We start from the raw sequence: 26,339 nt of genomic DNA on the forward strand, positions 1-26,339 counted from the left end.
GCTCGTAAGAGACGCATCTACTGCCAAGCTTTTTAATAGACAATTTAAATTTACAATACGATGATTTCACAAGCGGATGGAATTTTCAATTTTGTCCCGATATCACGAATCGTCGTTTCAATTCCGATCCCTCTAAATCCCTTCATCCTCCAAGTCTTGCCAACGCGTCAATCACAAAAACCACGCGCACGATATTTGGAAGAGTCAACGACTCGATCGGCCGCGACCAGTTAGCATCCATCTTTGATCAACGTGATTTCGCTGCGGACCCACCAGAGGGCCTCTAACCACGACTCGACGAGTTTACGAGGTTATTTTGCGCGAGCCTCACCTGGAAGAAAACTCTCTGGGTCCACGCGTATCCTCCACCTTTCTCCCCATTATTTTGGCCAGCTCCTCCTGATAAATCCTGACTACCTGCTCTTGCGGAATGTCGTCGTTCTCGTATTTCTTCAGTCTCCTATTTTGACTGTCGAGCCTCTCTTTGTTAAACGGGCTCGGACAACCGATTCTATTCGGACTTTTGCTGTCCGCGTCGTTCGACACCTCGTGCTCACTTCTCATTTGTAAGTGGCCCGATTCAGAGAGAATGTGCGCCAACCTCTCGTCACTCATCTCAGGTGGGCCACCTTCCTGTGGGCCACGCGCGAACGCTGGCATTCCCTGCTCCTTGCCTGAAACATACTCTACGGGTGAGGCACAACTTGTGGTGCGTTCTTACTCGGTTTTTGTCTTATAGGTATGTATAGAAAATATATATGCATTAGATTATATAAGGTGTGTATATATAAGGGGGGAAGCGGTGATTTTTTTTTTTTACTGGCTGTATCCGCGCTGCCCGTCCAGAGTCAAAGCGCGTTCTTCTTTTCGCGCGTGGCGAGGTTAGGATATCGTTTCTTCACGGATAACGAATGTAAATAATAATAAAATTTCCTCGTCGCGTAACACTTTGTTTCACTCGTTCGAAACTATTTACTGTATCGTAAATAGATATCTCTGAGGAGGTTAGAATTTTTGTATCTTATTTATTTATCTATTTATTCACTCTGACTCTGGACGTACGGACAACATTTTTTTTTTATATCGTTCGTAAGCGATGGCTACAAGATAGATGTAACTTTCCTTTTCTGCCCCTTCGCGGGATATAACAAGTTCGAGCTTCTCTAAATTTTCACGGCAAGAGCGAACACTTAGGAGAGAGACATTATCCCGAACGTTCCACGAGCGCCTTTCAATTTCACCCGTTGAACGGACGAAGCGTTCGGTAAGGAAGCGGCCCCTCGAACCTAATCAGATCCAAAGAGGGAGGAGATAGAGGGGTTCTGATTCCACGTTCGATCGAACGTGGGAAGCAATTAATACAACGCAAAATCAATAACACGAAAGCCGAAGGCAGAGCATAAACCCGTGACGATAATTAAAATATCCTTTTCCTCCCTTACACGTAGCCAAGTGTACTTCTCCTACGTGTTTCCCGTCTAATTGACCAATCAGCCGTAAGATTCAGACGAATGAGCCATCGATCATGTCTTTGATTGCTTCGGCTGCCTTTACCTCCCCCTCCCCCCTACTCCGCCAAACATTCTCGCCACGGATCGACGCGCCCCCTCGAAAAATACAACGGGATAGGTTACTCGTTACCGCGTGTCTTGGGGAGGAGGGAGCAGGGAGTGGAATAACGATTCCTAGATTACCATGTGAGAGGACGAAAGATTTTTTTTTTTTAATTTAATTTCAAAAGATGAAAGGGAGAGATGTTATAAAAAAATATATATATATGTAAACGTTATATCGCGAGGACGATCAGTCGGCGAGGAGTTTGAACTTTGCGAACTCGTTTCTGTTGCTTGTCCGTTTTCACTTTGACACTCAGACTGTTGCATAAATAGACTGTTGCTCTAGTGACTAGTGTTGTATTTTAAATACTCTATTTTCTATCCAGCACCTCGAACCCACCAGCTCCTTTTGTCTCCCTTTCACGCTTTAAGTCTAGACGAATTTAATCTTGAACGGATGATATCGATCGAATTTTTATCACGTACTATTTCAAGAGGGATCGTTCTTAGAAAAATCAAGAATTAATTTCTAGGAGTTTAGGAAAAAAAAATAAATAAATAAAAATAAAACGAATCTCGGTCAACGAAAGTTTTTTTTCTCCCGAAAAAAATTTATCGATCGAAGCTCGGTCGATACGACAGAGAAAAACTTCCTTCGTATTTTTATCCCATTAATAGAAGGAACGTATGCGGCCGTCCACGCACGAGAAGGAAAGATTAATTGGTCATTAAGGTCGGAATGTAGACGACGATCCAAGAAACCGATGTTGCGGTTATTGCGGGAATATTGGTCGACGGGAAATGTTTCAAGAAATCGACAACGTCGGCGGTGGGTGGAAACGTTACGGGGACAATGACGACAGCCGCGGGTTCGGGCCCCGTGCATCTGTGGAAGAATCGAAACGCGACGTGTACACACGCCCCGTCCACGAGTGTGCGTTCCATAGAGGCGTTTGAATCCGTGCCAACAGACTTCGACTTATGCCAACCAACCTTCTCTACGTACGTGTTCATACGACATTTTCGTGTGCGACATGCCTCTTAACGAAAGGATCGAACGGTTGCGAGGCTGAGATTAACGGATAGGAATTCGATTCTCTCAACTCTTGCGAGCCTCGGGTTTGTCGTTTTCAAATTCTCGAAATTTCTCTTGGATCTCTGAGATACATAAGGAGACAAAAAAAAAGGATACAGTGAAACGAGGTTATCCATCGAATTATCGAAAATTCGTATTAGGTTCTAATACAGATAGAAAAGTAATACGGCGTTTTTTAAGTAAACTTTTTTCTTTTGTTTTTGTACGCGTATGTGTGCAGTTCAAGTCCTCCAAGAAAAACGAGATATGTGTCGTGGAAGAATCTCGTAATAACGAACGGATCGGTGAAAAACGTGTTTTCAGTTCGGTTACCGACAGAAAAACTTCATCGAGATAAAAAAGAATCGAGGTTATTATTGCTTTGCTTCTTTTCCGAACGGACTTTTTGTGGTTCGAGCTGATGAAATTGACATTATCGTTATCGAACGGAATACTGATTAACGCACTGCAGCGAGAATAACTATACTTTATGACACTGTATTACGTACAAAGATTTATCGAATCGAATTACCATCGAGTTCCTGCGTTAATATTTTTCCCCTTAAATCTCATGTATATTCATAACTTCTGCCAGTAATGCGTGAATATATTATCAATCTGCATAGATAGTATGAAAAAAAGAGTTGATCGTGTCGTTTCATTACCGACCGATACCGTAATTATCGTAATAAACGTTCGTAATGGAAATTATATTAAATATATATCGTGTGTAATATTATATTTTTTTTTTTCTATACGCGATAAAATTTTTCGAAACGATTAATTCAATAATATACGGTTGAACGATAGTATTTCGTGCCAATTAGACAAAGAATAATCTAGGTGTCGCTGGTCGTTTCCGTTGCGCACGCAGTCTTTCCACCATCGTTTCTCCCGGATGATGAAACGTCACGGTTCGTTCGTTCAGATCGCGCCAAGGCATCAAAGACCGGCTCGTATGAATCGTCGAAAGAAAGAACAATCGAGTTCGTAAGGACAATGGCCAAGCCGGATAAGAAATCCATATTGCATTTTTACGCGATAAAAAATATCCCGTGGTAATTATACTTGGCAAAGAATACCCGTAAATGTATATCTTGACATTTATTTAAGGTTAGGTGAGAGAGGTTTTAGAGGTGAATATATCGACAATGGTAGATTACAAAATTTGGAAGGATTTCGTGGGAACCTGTCACCTGTGTGTGTATGTACGGCTTAAGTAACGAAACGATTGTTACGAGATCGCTTTGTGTTCTCGATTTGTGTTCTCGACAACGAGACTTCTTACGCCAATCGCGATTGTTGCTTGACCCGTGGAAAGTACACGTGTCTGTGGAATCGATAGAAATCAGGGACGATAAAGAATAGGCTCTAATGTAGTGGCGTGCGCGAGTCCCTTGTATTTTTGGATCATGAACAATGGGTCGTGGTTGCGAAAGGAGAATAGAACAGGTTGAATATCGATGGGAACTAGAGCCGACGCGTTGATTGTCGTATAGTTCGAGTGTCGGTGACAGGCGACATAAAATACTTTGATTAATTAATAAAACACCGAAGTACTATATTTTTACGTTCCTAAAAGTCAAATTCGTTTGTATATATATGCATCTCTTTCGAAACGTATCGCTTTCAGGTTTACAACGAGGAGAAAGAATCCGAAGAATGAAAAGGCAGGAACGATACAGCGTATCGAACATCGGTGTGAGCGCATAGACAATTCCACGACACGAAATGGCCGAGGCTGTTTTTCAAGATCCACCTTAAGACCGTGCAATTTCCGTGGCTTCGAACGACGACAAGGGCTGTGCGCTCGAACGAGCGAGGCGTCAGGAGGTGGAAGGATACAACCGGGACAGAAAATCTGATAAAATCGCTATATGAAGCAGAGTAGCCTCGCTAATGAACGTAACTCTTTCGCGTTGCGCCGGTGGTTAGGTTAGGTTCTCTTCTACACGCGCAAGATGTGCGTTGCTGCATATAGCGCGCGTTTAATTGACGGTGAAATACGCGACTACGAGGCACCGTCGGGGGTTCCTTCTTTGAATCCGTGCTCCGTAACAACCACGAGAACGTTCGTAGTTGTCGACTCGAACGAAATTCGGAACGGTGGTCGGCTTTGCTCGTGGAAAATCATCGTTAAACCTAACTCGATGTCTGCTCCAGATATATTAGCTCTACGTACACGTGTACAACGTCGCTTCTATGGAGTGTATGAATATGACGCGTACCGATAGCGTTTAAATTTCTGCCAATTTCGTGTATTCGTTATTAATCGATACAAAAAAAAAAGATACTTTTATTCTAATATATTTATAATTCGTTTTTAAAATATCGATTATTTCAATTTTTCTTTCCGCAAAATATATAATGTTATTTTCGCGATAACATTATCGGCCCGGAAATTTTGTTATCGAACGATACCAAAAGCGTATAAGAACGGACAATTCGCGTTAGAATTTCCATTTAACGTAAAAAAAACTTATGTAAAAAAAAAAATAACATCGAATCGAAGCAACGACGAATACTAATTAAACAATATAGTTAAGAGTATCATTTATATAAAGTTATTTACGAAGCGTGGAAATAGAATAATTTTAAGGTACACCGATTTGTTTGAATTTATGTAACTGGTCGGAAACATCGGTCAACGTAACTAATTTTTTTTGTCTCGAGGCAGTAATTAGAGAAAGACGTGGTTTCCAGCGATAAATCGTATACGATTCCTCAGAGGCGATCGGTCAATCTTTCAACGTTCCGCTTCAACCCGATGCTTTCACGCAATTAAGGAATTAAAGCGTGCAATTAAAAAAAAAAAAAAAGGAAAAAAAAAGGACGGAAAAAGAAAATGGTTGTGACGTTGCCATTGTACGAGTGAAATTCGAACCGACTGAGAAAACTCATTAGAAAGCGCGCCCGCCGCTTGGTGAAACCTGAACGATTCTCGATACCGATTTCAAGCGAGGATCGCGTTGGTGTCGATTATTATTAACGTATTCATCGGCGCGTTGGCCATCGCGCGTGACTCTTTCTCGACTCTTTCAACTCTTTCATCCGTAGTCGATTCCTACGCAGTCGGATTTCGAAATAGCAATCGCGCGCACTGATAAGGCTATCTCTGCCGGATTGGGTCAACGAACGTTGCGATCGAGTTAATTATTTGCTTCAACTATGATTCTAAAAACGATTTCACATGATCGGGATAGTAGACTTTTTTCTTCTTCCTCGAATTTTTTTCCACAGAAACACTTTTGAAAGGGATCTTTTATTCTCTAACACGAGAACCGATCGTCGCGTTATTATTACTTGCCAGAGATATCGTCACGGAAATTTAAAATATATATATATACGCGTTGAACGGGGAACCTTGTCTTACGCACTTTTCGATGTTATTTATTTATAATAAAAAAAATAAATTTCTCTCTTCCTACGACGATCGATTTAAAGAGAGAGAGAGAGAGAAAAATCAAAATCTTTCGTGCTCCGGTTCCCTGTATTTTACATCCCATTTATTTACCCGGTCTCGCGGCGAAGAGGAAATAACGAGCATATTTCAAGCGGCGCGCAGTAGAACAACTTTACAATTATAATCGCACAATTAGAGTCCCATGACCGTGGTGATGCATATCCGCATTTCGATAAACGGAGCACGCTCTGAAGGGTACGTAACTGAATTGAAAAAAAGAATTCCTGGCGATTTCAGATAGGATTTTCGAGCCAACGAACGAACGCTCGAACGTCAGAATTTATAATTCGGCCGAAATAATGACGAATCGACGTCGAAGCACAGAAAAAAAAAAAAAAAAAGAAAAGAAGCAAGACGTATAATCGGCGCGCCGATAATTTAATTATTTTTTTTCTTTTCCTTTTCTCCATAAAAATCACTAATACCATTCGGTCGGAACATCATTGAAAGGACATTACAACGTTTTTCTTTCCAACCAATTGGTTGAATTCTTTTAATAATCTTTTTTATGTTTATACGTACATTTCGATGTTAATTTACTTTTTTTTTTTTTTTAAGGATAACGTACTTTTTTATCATTTGACCTTTACGCATCATTTATATGTGTGTATATATATATATATAATTTTTTTTCCTTTCTTTTTTTTTATATATATGTAATATTTCTATCGATTCTTTACATAATCTTCGCAGATCTGTATCTACCGGACGGTATAACCATCAAATCAAACACCATTGCGTTTTAAATCTGAACGTTTTATCGCTTAATCTGGATTTAATATTAACATTAAAAAAAAAAGAAGAACGAGAACTCGTATTTTATACGTATAGAGAGAGAGAGAGAGAGAGTGGAGCAATGACTTTAATCACCTTGAACGTCTCCGCTATTTTTAAAGACACGGTGGAACTTTGTTTGCAAAAGTTGTGTAGTGGCTATATATAAAGGGGAGATATATGTATATATATATATACATATAAGATTAGAATATGCAATTATTATTTTCTTTTTTTATTGTTGTTTACAGATTTCAAGATCACCTCTATATCTACTTAAACGCTTTTTTTTTTTTTTTTTTACACTTCTGATAAAATTTAAAAGGAGAACATTGTAATTATTCCTTAGGCCAAGAGAGAGAGAACAGATAAACAGTATCAGCACGTAATTCTTCAAAAAGTTTACCATTGGATAACCTCTTCCTCTTCGAGTCCTTCCTGGTTTCTCGAACGCACGCACGCTTCTTGAATTATCTCCGAGAATTATTAATCGTTGACATCTCTCCTCTTTTTCTCTTTTATTTTTCCCCGAGCAGAGAGAATTTTTTTTTTTTTTTTCCATTCTTCTGCGAGCGACATCGAGGGCAGAAGTTCGCGCGTAACGCGAAAGAAAGGAAGAAAATCTCTTGGATAAACAGCGTTGGACCGGTACCAACTATCTTTATTACGGTAATCTCGCGGTGCGTTGCTCTTGGATCGGTCGTTGCTTGGATCAATTGTGTTGCACCGCTCGCGGGCAATAATAAATGGTGTCTGAACAAGGTTCGTTGAGCAGTGGGCCAAGATCCAGATATATTTGTCACGGGCTTAGCAAAGTTCCCAATTATTTTTTCAATACGATTCGGGAATAGATATTCGTTCCGTTGCCGCGGATAACGTTTCTTGAGCAGCGGATCTCTCCTCTTCAAAAAAATTAATTATTCTTAACCGCGAAATTACGCGTATTTTATTTCTCGAAACTAATGAAAATCAGTTCGATCGAAGATTTATCGAAATTTTTTCCGTGAAATTTCGAACCGAAGGGATAAACGCACGATCGATTTTTTTTATCGCGTAAATCGCCACCAAGATTCCAAGTGGAAGTTTGGAACAATGAGTTGCAACGGGTTTCGTTTAGTCGATTGAGAAATGGCCGCGCGCGACACAAAGAGCTCGTTGTGAACAAGGGATTGGTGAAATAATTAACGATTAAAGTGTCCACCGGCGGATCGGCCATTCCATATTTTTATATAATCTTCTTCGAGCTACTTACACACACTTTTATCAATCGTTCTTTCTTTCTTTCTCCTCGTCGAATCACTTTCGTTTCTTAAATCTAAAAACCTAACCTCCAAATAACTGGAGCTGCCGCACCGCCCAACGATTTAAAAAAAAAAACTCGATTTATGGATGGAAAAATTCTTCCTTGGATATCTTCGTTTCTGAATGAAACGAGAGATTTTTTCCTCTTTTAACAATTTCAACGATTCACGGAAGTTCAAGGTACGTACGAGGTGTATCGCGCAGGTAGTACAGCGCATCGAGACAACGAGTCCCCATTTTTTTCGCATCGCTTCTTCCCTCCCTCCTCCCCGCGGACCTCCTTCCCCTCCCGCGCCGCAATTCCTCTCTTTTCTTTTATTATTATTTTTTTTCTTTTTTCTTTCTTCTTTTTTTTTTCCCCCCGCGCGCGCGATGCACATGATTATCGTTGTCGGAAACCGACAATCCATTGATGCACGACGTTGTCGACCTTTTCCCCCTCCTACGGGCGGCCCGCCTCCAACCTGTCCAACCGTGTATATTCCATTCCAGTTTAACTCGTATATCTCGCGACATTTGCTCGCTCACTCGAAATTCTTTTATCTTTGCCAATAATAATATATCGGTAGAACTCACGAGAGAGCGAGCGAGCGTTTCGAACGAGGCGAGAGAAGGAAGAAAGATTCCTGAGGTAATTTCAAACATTTCTCCTTCCCCGCGAAACTTGGTCGTTGCTTATTTACTCGGTTTTTTGTTATTGGCGAAAAAAACTTCGACGCGCAGCTCGGTCGACGTCGGTAACGACGCGGTTACCGACCGAGCAACGTTCAAAAGTTGATCGAAGGAAAGTTGAATATTTTTTAAAAAAATTATCACATCGAATTGTGCGTACGAACGAGCCAACGGATTATAAACGTAATATAACGGATTCCATGGATATACAGAGAAGTAAAATTTCGTTTATCCCACGTTCCTTTCTCATCTTCGCAACAAAGAATCGATCACCCGGTGTGCACACGTGCATAACTTCGCCCTGTACATTTTACAGACGGAGGTTATATTTGCCGCGGATGTCCCATTAATGGCTTCCCCTCTCTTCCACGGTATCGGTATTAAATAATATTTAGAGAAAGGGAAGGAAGAGGAGGAAGGGAACAGAGGCAGAAAGAGAGAGAGAGGAACCGATCGACGATGGTGAACGATAGGCGGCGGCTATAGAGGTCGACTGTGCGGAGATGGGGAGAAGGATGGTTTTAATAAGTGAGAGACGGACGCACAGTGGTGTTCGACGAACGTGACCTTGTAACGATAAAAAACAAGGGACCATGTATCCCGGAGAGTGATTCATGTCGCCGGCGAAACGCGAATGCTTTATGACGGAACACGGATTTCGACGCGTGTTCCGTACCGAGTAATGAATGTTTGCATTGTTTTCGCACCGACAGATGGACATTTCGGTTGGTTCATGGAAAAATATAAAGAATGGCCGGTTACGCTGGAATACCTTCCTCCTCCGCCGGGGGGGGAAATGAACGTCCTAATCATCCCGATTGTAGGCGAATTCTTATGCAAATTCGGATTTTTACGAGGAGATGAATCTCTAATCTAAACTGAAAGAATTGTGCTTGGGCGAAGATGAACTGGTATACACTTTTCCTGACATTTTCATCTGAAAGGTGTAAAAGAAAATTTATTTCGAAAAAATCGAAAGAATAAAATTGAAACGAATATGGCGGAAATTTATATAATTTCGGATTTTCAAAAGAAGATGAAAGGAAGAAAATTATAGTTAGAAGGAGAATTAATTTATAAAAAAATTCTCTCTCTTACAACGTCTTATAAACGGAAGATTCATAAAAATTATTTAGGAGAAATACTAGTTTCTCGTTACTCTAACCTCGAAATGAACGAACGTAGCGGAAATTTACATATTATTATACATATTATTAATTATAGAGGGGAGAGCATTACATAATTGTTAATAATTATATAAAAACTATATATATATATGTACATTCAAGGTTATGGCGAAAATTCAGAAAAACTAGTTTCTCCCAAATGAATCTAAAAAAGGATCGAAAGTATCTTAAATTATCCTTCGACCTTATATGGCGAAGATTCGTAAGCAATTAACCATTGGAATCGAGGAGAACGATCTTCCACGACGATTTTACCGATTTACCAACCCGTCGAAAGTGTAAATTACCTTTTGCGATAAATGCAGCGGTACACAGAACGTCCCCGATCTCTCTTGCACTCTCCCGCCCCCTCCTTCTCCCCCGTTTCCTTTCGTCCCTCGCCCCTCCTTCCTCCTTCCTTTCCGGGTCCCTGGAACCCTTTATGTATCGCACCCTTGCCTAGAAGTCATCCCCAGTTTCCTACTCCCAACAGCTATTAGTCCAAACAATATGGCTGCCAAACGCAGCGAACAATCGATAGCAAGCGAGCGAGCGAGCGAGCGGTGGGCGCCAACTGGCTGTATAATCGAATTAAGACTATTAAACGCGAAATCGAACGTCATCTTCCAACTGTTTTGCGTAACGCACGTATAACCGCGCCTTACATTGCGCGACCGACCTTTGTCCCATAGATTATCGCCTAATGGCAAACCATCGCTTTTTCTCCATCCAAATTGGTTCCATCGAAATTAATTGCGTCATTCGATTGTTATTAATCGTTGCCTTGGATATCGCGAATAAATAAACTTTCTTGAAACGTATTTCGTATAAACGTGTCGTTACGAATCGACGTATTTCCATTTTTGATAGGGTATAATTTTAAAGTAAGTAACGCTTCGAGGCAGTTCTTGCTTCTTCGGGCGAATGAACGTTTTTCTTTATATCGTAGAACGTTCGTGTTATTGGGCGAGAAACACCTTTGTTGCAGTTGCGGTCTCGGCACGTGGCAACGTTGCCGGAACAGCCTGTTGCGCAGTATCCCTATAAACGCTTGGAACATCTAAATTCGTAAACACACTTAAAATATCCTCCTCCCTATATCCTAGCGAGTTTTAAGCGATCTTTCTTAACGAACGCATACGTGTATACGTACATCGTAAGATGTTCGTTACGTAAAAAAGAAAAAATAAAAATTCTAAAAATTGGGAATGGAAAGCTCACGACGTCACCAACGCATGTGCTACCTTAATTAATTAATTCTTTCTTTCTTTCTTTCTTTCTTTCTTTCTTTTTCATATAGAGGGATGCGACCTCCGGTTGTTATACATATTCCATTTTTTTTTTTCGATGAAGTTAGGCCAAGTAGAAGTACCATTGACACCCCTTGTATTAGACAGCCGAAAAAAAAAAGTTAAAACTGACAGGTTGATGAGGTTAGTGATTCGGCAGAACAGATTATTGGCAGTGCGAGGCAGAAAAGAATTCGTAGGAGATTCAAACGGACAAATTGTCATTGTAGGCGAAGCCGAAACGAGCCATCGTCGATATTTGTTTACTTTTTTTTTTTTTCTCTCTCTGGAGGGAACAGTCGATCATCAACGGGTCGAGGCCATCTCAAGATAACGAAAGCAACAACGCTGGAAGAACACGTTGATGATTCGATCGTTCCCAAACGATCGAAGAACAAAACGGAAGCGACCATTAACTCCTCGAGTTTCCTCAACTTCCAGATTCTTCTTCGAACTGAGATCCGGATCAGCCAAAAAGCAATCGTACACCAAAAAAACAACTTCTTTCGTTTATTTATCTATCCATCTCCTCTTTTCCCCCCCTCTCTCTCGATCCTCAATCCTCCTCTTCGAAACAGACTTCGACAGCAGTAACACGAAGAGAGAGAGAGCGAGAGAGAAAGAGAGAGAGAAGACAAAAAAAGAAGAACATACAGCGGGAGAAGTGTGGAGAGAGAGAGAGAGAGACAGAGGTGGAAAACAAGTGTTTCTTTTTTGTTGTTCTCATTGTACTCACCTTTCTTCGGTATCAGAGATTTAAGCAGCATTACAGCGTTTTCGTCGCACGCCCACCCGTGCATCTTCCTGTAGCTGTCTCGCCCCTTCTCCGTCAATTTGTCCCACGGCTTCGGTTTGCTCAGCAACTCGCTCACCGTCCCCTGGCTCAGCCCCAGTATGTACTTGGCGAACAACCTCTGCCCGATGTTGTGTATCGACAACAGCTCCCTCACCTTCCTCGCTATGTGCAACGTGTCCAGATTCTGCGACGCGTACTTGTCCATGTTGTACCGAAGCATGTCTTGCAGCCTCGCCTCCATCGGATCCCCCTTCGGGATCAGGGACTCGCCCAGTCTCACAGGCATCCCCGTCGGCCCGAACTCGTCGCTGAATCGAAACGGATGCGTTCTATCGTCGAACCGGAACGGGCTCTTCAGCGTGTCCAGCACGCTCAACCCCCCTATGTTGTTGTTATTGTTGTTGTTGTTGTTATTGTTGTTGTTGTTATTATTGTTGGCCAGATGATGACTGTTGTTGTTGTTGTTGTTGTTGTGGCAAGATTCCTGGTCGGGCGGGCTCTTGGGGGGCGGCGCTGGGGGTAGGACGGCGGGCGTGAGGGTCGCGCCGTTGACGGAGGCGGCGGAGGGGGTGGTGGTCTCGATGATGGAGGTCGGCGGTTGAAAGCTGGGGGGCGACGTTAACGCTGTCGTGGAGGATGGCGTCGGGGGCGCCGGGGTCTCGTGGCCCGAGACGGGCGTCGGCGCTTTCTCCGCGTCGAGGCAACTGAGCGGGGTCGTTCCTAGGGGGGTGTTCGATTTGGCGGGGGTGTTGGAGCTGGACGAGGGATCGGTGGGCGATGGAAGATGGTTGAGGCCGCTGCTCGCGGCGGCCGTGGGCGGGTGCAGGCCGATGAGCGGTTGGGCTTGCTGCAACTGTTGCTGCGACAGCTGACTCAGCGGGTTCGATTGTTGTTGTTGCTGCTGTTGGTTCATGATGGACCTCTCCAACGTCCGCCTCCAGTTGGCGACGATCTCTTCGCCGAGGAACGAGCCGAACGTCTCGACGTTTTGCAGGGGAGGGGGGAAGAGGAGGCTGGACGTGGTCGAGGTGGCCGAGGATGGCGTGGGGGTGGAGCGCGGGGGGAGGGAGACTGCTGCTGGGGGTGGCGGCGGTGGTTGCTGGGAGGACACGTGGGACGAAGGCGGCACACCCCCGACCCCGTGGGGCGAGGCGGTAGAGGCGCGCTGCAGGGGTGACGATAGCCCACCTGCAACCACCAAAAAAAACACACAAGGGGCCGCGTGAACACGAGCGTGTGAACTTTGGATGGATGGAGAGTTTCGCGAGACTTTCTGTCTTACTTTATTTTATATTTTCTCTTTTCAGGGGGGGCGGGGAGGACCCGGCGAATCTACAGCACAGTACACAGTAATTTAGATTACGCTCCTCTCGAGGCGCGAGAGGAGGACGGAGAACCGAGGAACCGAGACTCTCTTTTTCGACGCTTCGTCGCGCGATCGAAAACAAACGAGGAACGACGAACGAGAGGCCCAACGAGAGGAAAAGTGACGGACGCGGGCTCCACCTCTCTCGTCCTCTTTTTTATTATTATTATTGTTATTACTATCGTCCCCCCTCTTAGCGCGAGACTCTGGACGCGAATACGAGATCGGTTCGAAACTGGCCTTTTTTCCCCCCCGAGATAAACACTTTTCTTTTTTCCTTTTCTTTTCACGCTTTACGCCCCTCAACGTGGAAACGCGTTCAACGAATCGCGCGTGTACATATATATATATATATATATGTATGTATATATATTTATATATACACAGAATTTGCGTTTTCCAGCGTGCAGATGCTCGTGATTGGGGGTAGAGGGAGGGGGAGCGGGACGATACGAGGAAAATATGTGGAGATATGTGAAATATCGGGAATGTATATAATAATATACGTATAATATAATATCGTGCGTGGTGTTGGTCTCTGTTAGTACCATCTAATAAACACGGCGCGTGGTCGACTCACGGCGCCACCAGTAGCTCGAGAAAGTGTGCGATCTAAGCGTGAGGTACGGGGGAAGAAAGGAAAGGGGAGAGAGTGTCTGGAAGAAATTAGGCGGAAGAACGGAAGAAGAGGAAGCGCGGTAGCGACAGAGAAAGAGATAGAGAAGGAGGAAAGGAGAGAAAGAGAGAAAGAGAAAGAGAGAGAGAGAGATGACGGATGTCGTGTGAACGATAGAAAAAAGTATGAGAAAGAGTGAGAAAGAAAGTCTTAGCGAAAAAAAAGTGAGAGAGGAAGAACGAAAAGATAAAGGAGAGAAAGAGAGAGAGAGAGAGAGAGAGAACGAAGAAAGTTATATAAAAAAAAGAGTGCGAACACAATGGCAAGCAAGAGAGTTACATCGTTGTTCCTTTTCTCTCGGTAAGCTCCTTCAGTCATCCCTCGTTCTTTACAGAAGCGTCCGCGTTGCGTGACTCGTGTCCTTTTTCTCTTTTTTTTTGTTTTGTTTGTTTTCATTATACACATACATATCATTGTTCGATTCTACCGAGCCCTTCGACGTAGCCTCGAAGAGAGAGAGAGTCGGGGGATCGAAGACCAGAAGACCTGCTCTTTAACGCAGGTCAAATTTTTTTTTACACATACATATATATACATATATATATATATATATATATATACTTATTTACGATCGCTCTTCCGTACCGATACTATATATATACATATATATATATATCTAATATATCCAAGCAAATAAGTCTGGCCTAGGAGATATTTCGCTAAATCATTCTCCCTAATTCGAATTCGAAACAAGACCTACGTGTGTATACCAACTCGATGGAGACAAGATGTACGTGAAAAGTGAAGCGAGATTCCTCGATGTATACATATATGTATATATATATATATATATATACATATATATATACAATATATACACATATAGCTTCGCAGTACACGAATAGAGCGGAGAGAGTGATATTTGGCTGGACTTACCGAGCGCGTCCGGGGTGTTGGATGGCTTCAAGCTCTCGGTCTGTTGAAGCGCCTTCGAGCGTTCCATTAGAAGGTGCTCCAAGCTCTTGCCAGGTTCACCGGTTGGTATCTGGGAGAGATCGACCGACCTTAGCGCGTTTATCTCGCGTTTCAGGTCGTCGTAGTCCCTCTGCCGCTCCAGTTTGCTCTCCAGTCTGTTGATGTGCTGTCTGCGCGCCTCCAGTTCCTCCTCGAGCCGAGCGGTCGCCTGTGCGCTCGTCTCTTGGAGACGCTGCAGGCTCTGCTGTAACCTGGACACTTCCTCCACCAATTGACCGATCTGAAAAAACGAAATATTCCTTTTTCTCTCTCTCTCTCTCTCTCTCTCTCTCTCTCTCGCCTCTATCCCTCAATTCGTCAATTATTCGCCGATTATTAACATGATCGGGGCGGGGATTATTAATCGCGCGTAAAGTATCGGCGGGCAATCGGCATACCCTCCCCTCCCCTCGTGTCCCACGAAGTTGTCACGAAGCGACGGGCACGAACAGTAATTACATTACCATCGATACAAATATAGAATCACATTCTACGTGGAATCCGCTCGCTTCCCCCCCGCCCACCCCTCGAGCCGCCACGCTCCGCTTCCGGGGCTCGTTTATCAGCGGGTAAGGAGCTTAGCAGAGGAGCTCTTTATTAATTTTATCGAATCGATCGTACCGAATCGATATAGGGCCGCTTAAGGGAGGAGGAGGAGGAGGAGGATTGGATAACTTTGAATCTCCCCGGTTCGTAAATGATAATAATTATCGGCGATGGTGGAGGATTAAGTTGCGCCTCGAGTCGTCACTGCCTCACCTCCTCCCCTTCTTCTCCCTCCCTTCTTACACAGAGATTCGAGAAAAATCGTGAAATTTATTTTTTTTCTCGCGCCATAGTGGGGTTGTGGAATAATATCTCTCTCTCCCCCCTCTCTCTAACGGAGGAATTTATTCCGTAATTGTGGAAAAAAGGAGGTGGAGATAGTCGAGTCCTCGCATCAATAACGAAAGTATTATTATTCCGCCCCCTTGGAAAGTAATCAATTGCACGAGAATTCGAGTCCCATCTACCTGTTTCATTCGGGCCCTCCCCGTATGAATAGGTACAATGGATACGTACGTGTTGGAAAATGCGATCAGGAGGAAAGTAGGGGGCGGGGGAAGGGGAGGAGGCAAAAAGGAGAAATGAATGGCGGATCAAGTGGAGAAACAAAGGGAAAAAGAGACAGAGAGAGAGAGGCAGGGGGGAGAGGCTTAGAGACATACATATATTGGCCGGGGGAGGAGGAGGAGGGGAGGGGGAAGGAAAGGAAAGCACGATTAAAAAATAGACTCGAGTGAAAATAAAATCGAATAAAAGGGGGATGATAATGACTGGGATGGAATTAATTTAATTAAATTAAGAGGGAGCGCGATATTATCGGGCAGGAACGTGGAAGCGGGAGTTGATCATTGGGTCAGAATTTCGCAAGGGTTTAGTATTATTATCGCGACTTCTGTGCGATTCCTTTCTCTTATTCATCGATTCCCAGCCGACCAGATTAATAATTTACCACGCTTGTCGTACCACCGCCACCTCCCCCAATCCTCGCTCTCTCTCTCTCTCTCTCTCCTCTGCCCTCGACGGACGGGGGAGATCATCGTGTGCCGTTCGATCGAATAAACACACGCAATCCGTATAAACACGATAAACAACGAAATAAAATTTCCGTCGAAACCCAATTCGACTCTAATTCAAACGCGATAATTTAAATATTCGCGTTTATTTCACGATCTCGTTCGGATATCGAGTATGATAACGAGAATTAAGCGAAAATTAAATCGACGTTTTCTACGATTTCTAGTTAATTTCCCTCCAATCGAAGTTGGATTAAAGGAATTCGAAAACTCTCGAATTTCTTTCACAAACGTGTTCTCAATTGTCCAAACGGGATAGATAGATATATAGAGAGAGAGAGGGAGGGGAGAAAAAAGGGGGAGACGCGTTTGTTTGTTAAACACGGTCGAAACAAAGAGAGAAAGAGGGGGGAGCGAGAAAGGGAGGTCCTCCTTTTTTTCCCCTTTTTTTAAATCCCGCGGCTCATTCTATCAGGCTAGACCTGTCGATGCATGCCGGAGGCGTGAATTCTGCGAAATTGAAGCTTTGCTCCTCAATTAACCCCCGGAAAAAGGGATGATGCCTCACCGGGGAAAAACAATTGATACGATCTCGTTCGCATCGCCCGTTGCACCCGTGCAAAACGCATTCAGCTTTAAAATCGCCCCCCTCCCTCCCTCGCCCCTTCACCCTCTGCACACCCTCGCACGCAACGATCGCGTATTTCTCGCTCACGATGCTCGTCGTGGGACGAATTTTTTCGCTCCTCAAATTTCTCCCCTTCGAATTTAACCATCTTTTTTTCCTCCTCCAACGGTCAATCGAGACGATCGAAATTTTAGTTGAATACCTTGTCGCACGAGCGGGCCACTAACCCGCTTACCGAGCTTCCCTCCCCCTTTAAATAACAAAATAGAACGAAAACGCGGATGGAAAATCTGTGGGAGAGAAGATTCTTCCCGAAGGGAAAGCGCGCGACGAGGATCGAGCTCGTTAACCTAACGACGAGGGGGTCGGTGCAAAAGAGAGAAACAAGCTCGATGGGTTGATCGATGGACGAAACGGCGGAGGAAGCACACGTTAAAGCGGGTTAAAGCGAGGCTTAAAGGAGGGGAGGAGGCACAAGTAGCGGCCTCCATTGTTTCTTCCTATCGTCGATCATCTCCTTCTCCTGGACCGCGCTCATTTTTGCTATTTTGCACGCACACACGTACCCTCTTTGTTTGTCCAGCTATTGATCACATTCTCTCCCGCGCCATAATCAATCTTCACGCGCACGTGACCGCGAGTATTATTAATTCTCCTTTCCGTCCGAATTCCCCCCTTCCCTCCGCCAAGACACGGCTTCTCAAGGTGACAGCCTGCCAAAAGTGACCGAAAGAAGTACACACACGCACGTATATACGTATACACACACAAGGGGGAGGCAGTCTCCTTTTCTCGCCACGGGAGAGAATGCCAATTAAAAGCCGGGGGTTGGAAAGAAAGGCCAATCGATAGGAGGCGGCTATCATCATCCCTTCGCCTCCCTTCTCGAGCCTTCCAACTCCTCTTTCCCTTGCTTATTCCGATTCCCTTTCGCTCTCTCGGGGGGGGACGGCGCGGTGGTGGTAGCGGCGGCAGTGGTAGGAGAGCCGAAGGGTTGCCCAAACTGGAAGTGGGAATTATGGGCAGGATTAATATGCAAGGACTGGATACGTGCGGTGGCAGGGGTGGAGGATGGCGAAGCAACAAAAGGGGTCGAAGGGGAAGGGCGGAGAGAGGGGGTGGGTGGCCTCTCCGTCTTCGTCCGTCTGATGTCGGCTCGCGTCTCATCCCCACCAGCGCCTCCTTACAGGATACACGGGCTAACGGACACCCCTATCGATTTTACAACTCGATATATGCGAATACCCACTTGTCTAATGACTGATCGGAGCCCCGCAACCCGACCGCCCCCAATGCATCTCGCCTCATTACACCGGCTACGTGCCTTTGCCCGACATCTCGACGCGCGCAAAAAATCCTCCCTCGCTTTTTCCTCCTCCACCGCGGGCAAAATTTTCGCCCGCTCCTTCCATCTCCGCTTCCAGAGAGATTGACCCATATACGATTACCATTAGAATTATCTCTCTCTCTATTTCTAAGCTCGAGAAGGATCAACAGTTAGCGAATAACAGTTCCTTTTTCGACGGAAGAAAGGAAGGAAGGAAGGAAGGGAGGGTGGCCCGTCGAGGGTGGAACGAAGAGGCACGTATGTAAGGGTAGACTGTGGGGGGAGGCGCAGACGGGAGGAGAGAGGGGAGGTGGCATTTAAAACCGAGACGCGCGGAGAAAAAGAGATTTGCATTGCCCGGCACGACGTGGGGTGGCGTGGGGCAAGGGTTGCGGGAGACCAGGGGGTGAGTAACGACACGTATCATACGCGGAACCGTATAACGTCGGCGGACACGTACGTTCGATATCGCGCCGCTTTTTACGGAAGGGAAGTTCCACCCTTCCAGGATCCACCAATTAGACCACGCGAAGGAAACGAAGCCCCCTTCCTCCTCCACCCCACGCTTTATTTTCGCCGACGTTATATTGTACGAATATATATATATCCTTCGACTTGGAATTATTCGTGAAATATCTTCCTTCGTTAACGATTACGCGTGCGTTATTACGCAGTTTTTATTAGAGATTATTAAGACGAACGAGAGAGGAAGGGGAGGGCTAATGAAGTTCTCATTGATCGGTTAAAATTTCGTTGATACGTGGGCTCCTTTCTCGAAAACGAGTTCCGCCTCGAGTCCCACCCTCTCCCTCCTCCGAGGGTGAATTTCGAAGGGTGGCTTCGAACGTTAGTTAGGCCTCTCCGCGGCGGTGGGCTCGAGCACCAACACCACCGACCCTCGCCGCCTTTTATGACTGGAGGAAACTAACGAAATTTCCCTATCGGCGATCAATCCACCCCCGGGCCGAGCAACCCTTTTCATTGATCTACCACCGCCTCGACCCCTTATCGCAACACCCTTCCCTCCCCCGTCTTCGCCCCCGAGTACCACCGTCGTCCGAGCGTGTCCCCACGACGGATGGAAGGGTGGAAGGAGCCCTCCCGATCACGGATCTCTAATTTTAATATCGCTCCAGTTTGCTTTGAAGTGCCCTCGTTAGGCGGCGTGGAGAGGGTTTCTTTCCTCCCTCGGAGAGGGCCGTGTCGGCACGTGTTGCGGCCGAGGAGGAATCACGTACGACGACTTTCGATTTTTCTCCCCTCTCGAGTCTCCCTGCATCCCAATTTTCGGTAACTCGGCGCTCGAACTCGACGAGAGAGAGAGCCGAAAATGCGAAGGAGATCCCTAACCTCGGGCAACGGTGGAGGAAGAAAGGGATCGAAAGAAGTTTCTGACCCGCTTACGGAGAGCGCGAGCTACTTCACAAGAGTTTCCAAAGTGGCGAACACCAGACACCCTCTCGCTCCTTTCGATGGCGTCGTCCTCCTCGCGCACCGACTCTCCTCCTCTCGTTCGCCCCTTTCCCGGCGGGCGAGAGGGAGAGAGAGAGAGAGACGCGTTTACTTTCGCTGGGACGGAGTGAAAGTGAAACGCAGCCACGTTCCGCGTGCAGCTGGAACGCCATTTAACTGGGACGTCCGGCAAAACTGGGACGCGGTGGAATTTCGAACCGACTCCCTCCTCCCCCTCCCTCTTCCACCGCGTCGATCGAAAAACGGATTTCGAGGCTCCTCTCGCGGCGGAAATCGAACAGATTTCGGCAACGACGCGTCAGGGGGCTCTTTGCCTATGTGCGTGGGATGAGGATAAGGAACGAGGAGGAGGAGAGGAGGCTGGCGGTGGCGGTGGTGGTGGAAGGAAGAAGGTGGAGGGAGAGGATGATGCGGCGTGTGTATATATATATACACGTACACACACATACACGTATAAGTGGTACTACTAGGTGGCTTTAGCTTCATCTCGCTCCGGTATCTTACCGCCGATACCTAACTCCCCCTGCTCCCCGTTCTAACCCTTTGCCGGGCGATTCATCCATCCCCTACCCTCCCTCTCTCTCTCTTTATTTGAGTATAATTATTGATTATTGGACGACGGAAGGCCGGCTACTCTAGTAGGACGTGGAGAAGGCAGCAGGGGTTGTGGTGTAGGTACCAACGTTCGAGAGGGTTGGCTGGAGGTTGAAGAACGGTAGGAGGGTGATTAAGCTATACGCCTGGCATATCCCACCCCTCCTTCCTATATCTCCCCCTCCCCCTCCTTCTGCGTTCGCCTTTCACTCACCCGGCCGCCCCCGCCCCCGTCCGTTCTTCCGATACCCACCGCGGGCCCCCTCCTCCCTCCCCTGTCTCTCTCTCGGCCTTTCCGTACTGACAATTAGACTGATAGGTATATCTTAGTCTGCTATCGATTTGATTCCACCCTATCGTATAGGGTGCACCCGTACACCACCCGGGCGAAATTTACATCGTGTATGCTACAACGACGTCGATCGCGGCGGTGCCGTCCTACACCTACACCACCACTACACGAGCGCTAGCGCACCAGCGCCGCTGCTACTTAACCACCGTCCCAACTACTACACCGTCGTCATTCGATATTCTCCGCCACGCGGGGAATCGGTGCCTGCCTCCCTCCCTCCCCCCTTTCTTCCCCCTTCTCGCACTCGTCCGTGTCCACCTCCCCCTTCGATCATAACCGAAACCTCCCCCCGCCGATACATCCAAGGGGTGCATTGCCACTCGAACCCCCCCCCCTACCCTTAAGCATCGAATTCACGCTTCTTCTCCGAGATCTTCTCCCGCTTTTTTCCTCCTCCTCCTCCTCCTCCTCGCGTTGAGGAGATCCTGTGATCATTGGGGGGAGATCGGTAATTGCGGGATTAATTATGGAAGTCACCCCTCCTCCTCCTCCCCGCGGAACCGTGGAGAGCGCGGGAACACCCGCGATTAATCCGTAATTTCCGCGCTCCGTCCCGGAATCCCCGTTGCACACTCACCTGGAACAGAGAACGGATCGCGTGGATTATTATTATTATTATTATTATTATTATTATTATTATTGTTATTATTATTATTCGGAATTTTTCTAATGTCGAAACTGTCGTGTATCCTCGATAGGGACGAGTGGAGGGGGAGGGAGAGGCGTGAAAAGGGAGAGGAGGGGGGGCGAAGAGCGGCGAGCGATGTCGATTATTAAAATACCCGTCGAAAAGCGCGGGTGGGTATATCGACGGTACGTGGGTACGTATCGCTCGTAGGCGCTCTATTAATTGCCGAATAATGAACGAAGTTAATCGACAGCTCGACGAGTGTCGGCCACCGCACCGGCTCCTCACCCCGGCGCGGGGCGACACCACCTTTATATCATTATATGACGAGCTAATGAAATTTTCATAGCGTCGAAATATCGACGCTCTCTCCACGCTCTCTTTGTATCCGGTCTATCAATCACGCATCCTACACCTCTTTCGGTGTGTGTACACACGCCGGGAGAGACAGGTGCGCGCATCGATTCCACCACGCACCCCCCTGCCCCGCGCGCGACGTATAATTGACGTCCGTCCGGCCTGTAAACGAGTGGCCGAGCGTCCTTGTCGCTCGATTCGAAGTCGATTTTCGAAGGGACGAGGAGCTGGGACAGGGAGAGGGAGGGGGATTAACGTCTTCGCGACACGAAGAACGGAGAAGGAATTCGTGAATTGAAACGGAACGGTGAAGAAAATTGTGTGTACGTGGATACAGGAGGGGTGAAACCGCGCGGCGCACGTGGACATGCTCGATTAACCGACAACGGTTTACTGCCCTGCCGCGCTCACCTGCCCAGGGGGCATCTGAGATTTTTACGACGAGTCGCGTGTCACTTGGGGGTTGCAGGCGATAAAATCCTCCCGTTGGCGAGATTAACGTATCCTGTACCTGGAGGACACGCTCCCCTCCCTCCCTCCCTCCTCGTTTATCGTGATCGATACTTCTTTTTTTCTCTCTCTCTCTTTTCCCTGTCCTCCCCCCGCTATTACACCTATTCACCTTTTCTACGTAGGTGCCGTGGGTGGTGGTAACACCACCGGTGGACGAAACAAAGTTTTCCCCTCCCTCGCTCCCTGTTTGCATACGTTTAACCCGTAGGAAAATTGTAAATTGCGAGTAGCGCCTTTGTTCGAACGAGAAACCGTTTTAAAGCTTTTTAAAAAAACGTCCCCTTTTTATCGTTATTACGTAATCGTTATACGCGCTATTTACCTTCTATTATTTGCCGCGAGTCTTCTTTACTCTTCGAATTCATCGAAGGTTATTTGGAATATTCGATATTCGTGGTTCAAATCTACGTGTGAATATAACCAATACACGGTATACGTTGGTAAAAATTTTCGAAAACTAACGCGACGCGGAGACGTATCTACGTACGTAAAAAGTGCGAGACGTTCGAAGCGAGAAAGAAAAAAAAAGGGAGGGAGGGGAGGAACGCGTGATATAAACGAGGAGGCAACGCGAGAGGAAGTGGCGCAAAAAAAGAGCGGAACGGGAAAAGGAAGAGGGAGAGAGCGAAAGAAGAGGAGAGGAAGCTCGGCCAGGCGTCGTCGTCGGTTAATACGTTTCCCGTGGTGCGTGCGTGTGGGTGTACGTTTCAGCGGCGCTAGTGCGTCGTTGACAAGCTTGTAAACCCATAAAGAAATTTCATAATAAATAGAGAAGCCCCGTCCGGCGTCGTCGCTTTTTATCGGAGCGGAGAAATTACGCCCGGGCGTGAGCGTGCACGTATCGTTTGAATTTACAATACTTGGAGCCGTAAAAGAAAAAAAAAGGAGAGGAGGGGGCCGAACGAGGAAGCAGGAGAGGGCAAAGAAAGAAACGTGGCGTAGGCTGGTAGGAACGAGATGCTCGCGTGCGCGTGTGTGGGCACGTGAGCCGTTTTTGAGAAAGGGAGAAGGAAGGACGGAGACAAACGCAGCATAGAGAGAGAGAGAGAGATCGTTCGTTCGTCGCGAAGAGGGGGAAGATGAGGAAGCCGGTGTCATGCGACGTAGGTGGGACATTTATGCGGCGGAGAGCTAAACAAAACCGCGTTCACGTGTATTACACGGTTTTACGATGACTGGGTGATCTCGTAGGAGTTTGATCGCTTGGCGGCGCTGGTGTCGTCGATCGAGCGGACTCGGACCGAGAGGATTCTCGCTCTCGTGCATCGACAGCGGTGGTATTATCCGTGCAATAAGTGTTTCCTTTCGAAAAAAAGGATAGTTGATTGATGATATTTAACGATATTTATCCTCGTCGTATTTTCGTTACCATTTTGCTCGTTATCTTTTTCATTCGTTCACCAAATGGAATAGAATTTTTCCCTTTAATATCTGCGCTTCGAAATTGATCGATTCGTGGTAATCTCTTTAGAACGATACGTTTAAACGTCTCCATTGTCGTCCTTTCGTCTACTCGCTCGCGATATTTTTGCCCCTCTTTTATCGATAATTCAACCTACGCGGTAACAACGGCTAGATAAACGTACGAAATAACAATAATAATTTTACGTGGAGCGACGAATAAACGAATAAATAACGAGTATTGTCTCGCTAGAGATAGAGGGCGCGGGATGAGACAAGAGGAGGAATAATTGAAATTTTGCCAGAGCTAGCTAGGCGAGGGGAGGGCATCGACTAGATGAGGCCTGCAAAATCGATGCGATATATTGAAACTGGAAGTGGCTCGGGGGGATTAGAGTCAGTTGAACCGTCGTTAATCGATACCGAGTAACATCTATCGAGACGCGTCTCTCGATAATAAACCCTTAGCGCGCCCGGACAACCGGTTAAATTGCATTAACGCGGCCGGTGAGTAGAGACGGACGGAATTTCAGGCAGGAAACGAGCGATAAAGAATTCAACGCTGTCATTCCGTGTCGCACGCTCGTTCGGATGAAATACCGCCGATAAACCGACTCCGAGTAACAACGATCGATCCCGATAATTAATCGGCTGGATCCAACTATTTATTTTTCCGATTCTTCTTTAATCTCCCCCGCGCTTCGCTCGCCTATCATCTTATCGTCACGACCCGCGCGTTCCACGGACCCGATTTCGGCAAACGGCTAATCGATCGTCGAAAAGACCCACCCGGTACGCAAACAACAGCGGAACCCGATTAATTAAAGGTGTCGCGGGCTGGACAAAGAGAGTCGAAGAGAGTCCAACGACACTTAACCGGAACGGAACCCCGTAATGGCGGTGGCTCATTCGCTCGATCGCCGTTACCGACCATGTATCGACAGAGTCCCTCCAGCGTTCAAAAGGAAAAAGGAGAAAATGAATAATTACGATTTCTGCGATACCCATACACACACATATATATATATACATATAAATGATGTAGTATTTCTTAGAGATTATTCGCAATCGATATCTCGTACGAATAAACGGATAACGAAAACCCGTTTTACGTTATCGTTGACTTCTCCTCGGCGCGGAAAGGGGGAGGATTCTGGAAGATGAAAAACGTACGTTTCTGGCACGTATGCGCCCCGTTGTTATCTATAGACTTACGAGCCGTGCAGTTGCATCGATAATGCTCGGATTCTAACCGGCCGCTCAATAACGCGCATATCCAATCCATAAGTTATTAAGAACGCTTCGTGTGCGTTCGCCAGTGGCTGGAACGTCGTACGGTTAACGGATTATTTCGATCCCCTCTTATTTAACTCGGATGAAAAAAGTGACTCTCCTTTCCTTCTCACACACACACACATATATATAATTGTAATAATAACAACAAGAAAAAGAAACGACCCCAAAGATTTCCCTCCCTCGAAACCCCTGCCGTTCGAACAGAGGCGAAGGATGTTTAAAGATTCGACGAGGCCGAAAAATCTTCCCTTTTCGCCGCCGAGTTTACAACCGTCGCCCCACTTTCCTCCCTGCCCTCGCTCCACCCACCCCTCGAAGAGGAAAGAAATAAAGGGGAGGGGGGCAACAAAAGAAAACAGGCGACCCTTGTCCCAAGCACTCCCACGATTTCGCGATGGCACGCGATCCAACTCTATCCACATTCCACCCCCTCCCCCCCCCCTCGACCGAGAAAAGAACTCGGGCCCTGTCTTAAATCATCGTTTAAGCGGCTGGTTAAGGATCCATTATCGTCGTTTCGTAGTTTCGTCGTAGCTCGTCGCGACCTCCCCCACCCCGAGGAAGCAAAGAAAGCCGCGTGGCGGTGGCGGATTATCGATTGTTCCACCGGTTGAAAATAATGCCGAGACGGCGAGAAAGTTGCTCGCATGCGATCGAACAACGTTCGGGGAGGATCGAGGCATGAAGCTTTGTTTCTTTCTTTTTTTTTCCTTCCTTCGACAAGTTTCAACTTCAAGTCTTCTTATATTTTATTACATTATACGCTTATTTTCGCGCACTCAGAAATAATTCCAATGGCTCGAAAACTCTGAAAAGCTTCGAATATATAATTCGAAGATTATTAAAAAACAGAAGAAGAAATCTTCGCAACGTTAAATATATATATTCGAGTCTATGAAATTTAAATTCGAAAATTTCGATCCGGACTTGGGAATTTGGTAAATGCTGTCCAAGAGGGCTCTCGAAAGGAGGGGCAAGAAGTTGTTGGAAGAAACGGCGAAACGATTATCGAATTGGCGGAGAGCGCGGGCCCACTTTTTGTCCGCGGGACCCGTGGGAAGATAAAGGAAGGCGATTAGTGTCATTCGGGGAACGCGGGAAGAATTTTTTCCTTTTTCTCCC

The 26,339-nt window shown here is 46.2% G+C and overlaps 1 protein-coding gene and 1 long non-coding RNA gene across 13 annotated transcripts in view; one reads left to right on the forward strand and one right to left on the reverse strand.

Annotated features, from left to right (window-relative positions):
• LOC107999169 (homeobox protein cut) overlaps positions 1–26,339 on the reverse strand; it is a 98,986-nt gene that overhangs the window by 8,926 nt on the left and 63,721 nt on the right. For 8 of the 12 annotated variants that reach the window (XM_062076868.1, XM_062076874.1, XM_062076870.1 and 5 more), the window contains 3 exons: positions 15,012–15,330; positions 12,034–13,281; positions 332–686 (listed from right to left, as the gene is read on the reverse strand). In XM_062076868.1, the coding sequence (XP_061932852.1) occupies positions 332–686; positions 12,034–13,281; positions 15,012–15,330 (1,922 nt within the window). The remainder of the gene's footprint in view (positions 1–331; positions 687–12,033; positions 13,282–15,011; positions 15,331–26,339) is intronic. The other 4 variants (XM_062076872.1, XM_062076869.1, XM_062076875.1 and 1 more) reach the window with 1 other exon arrangement.
• On the forward strand, positions 601–11,223 carry LOC114577714 (uncharacterized). Its single transcript, XR_009830426.1, has 3 exons — positions 601–739; positions 4,265–8,350; positions 9,159–11,223. It is a non-coding gene; the product is annotated as an uncharacterized LOC114577714 (long non-coding RNA).

The sequence above is a fragment of the Apis cerana genome, linkage group LG6, assembly GCF_029169275.1.
Source record: "Apis cerana isolate GH-2021 linkage group LG6, AcerK_1.0, whole genome shotgun sequence".
In the NCBI taxonomy this organism is placed as follows: Eukaryota; Metazoa; Arthropoda; class Insecta; order Hymenoptera; family Apidae; genus Apis; species Apis cerana.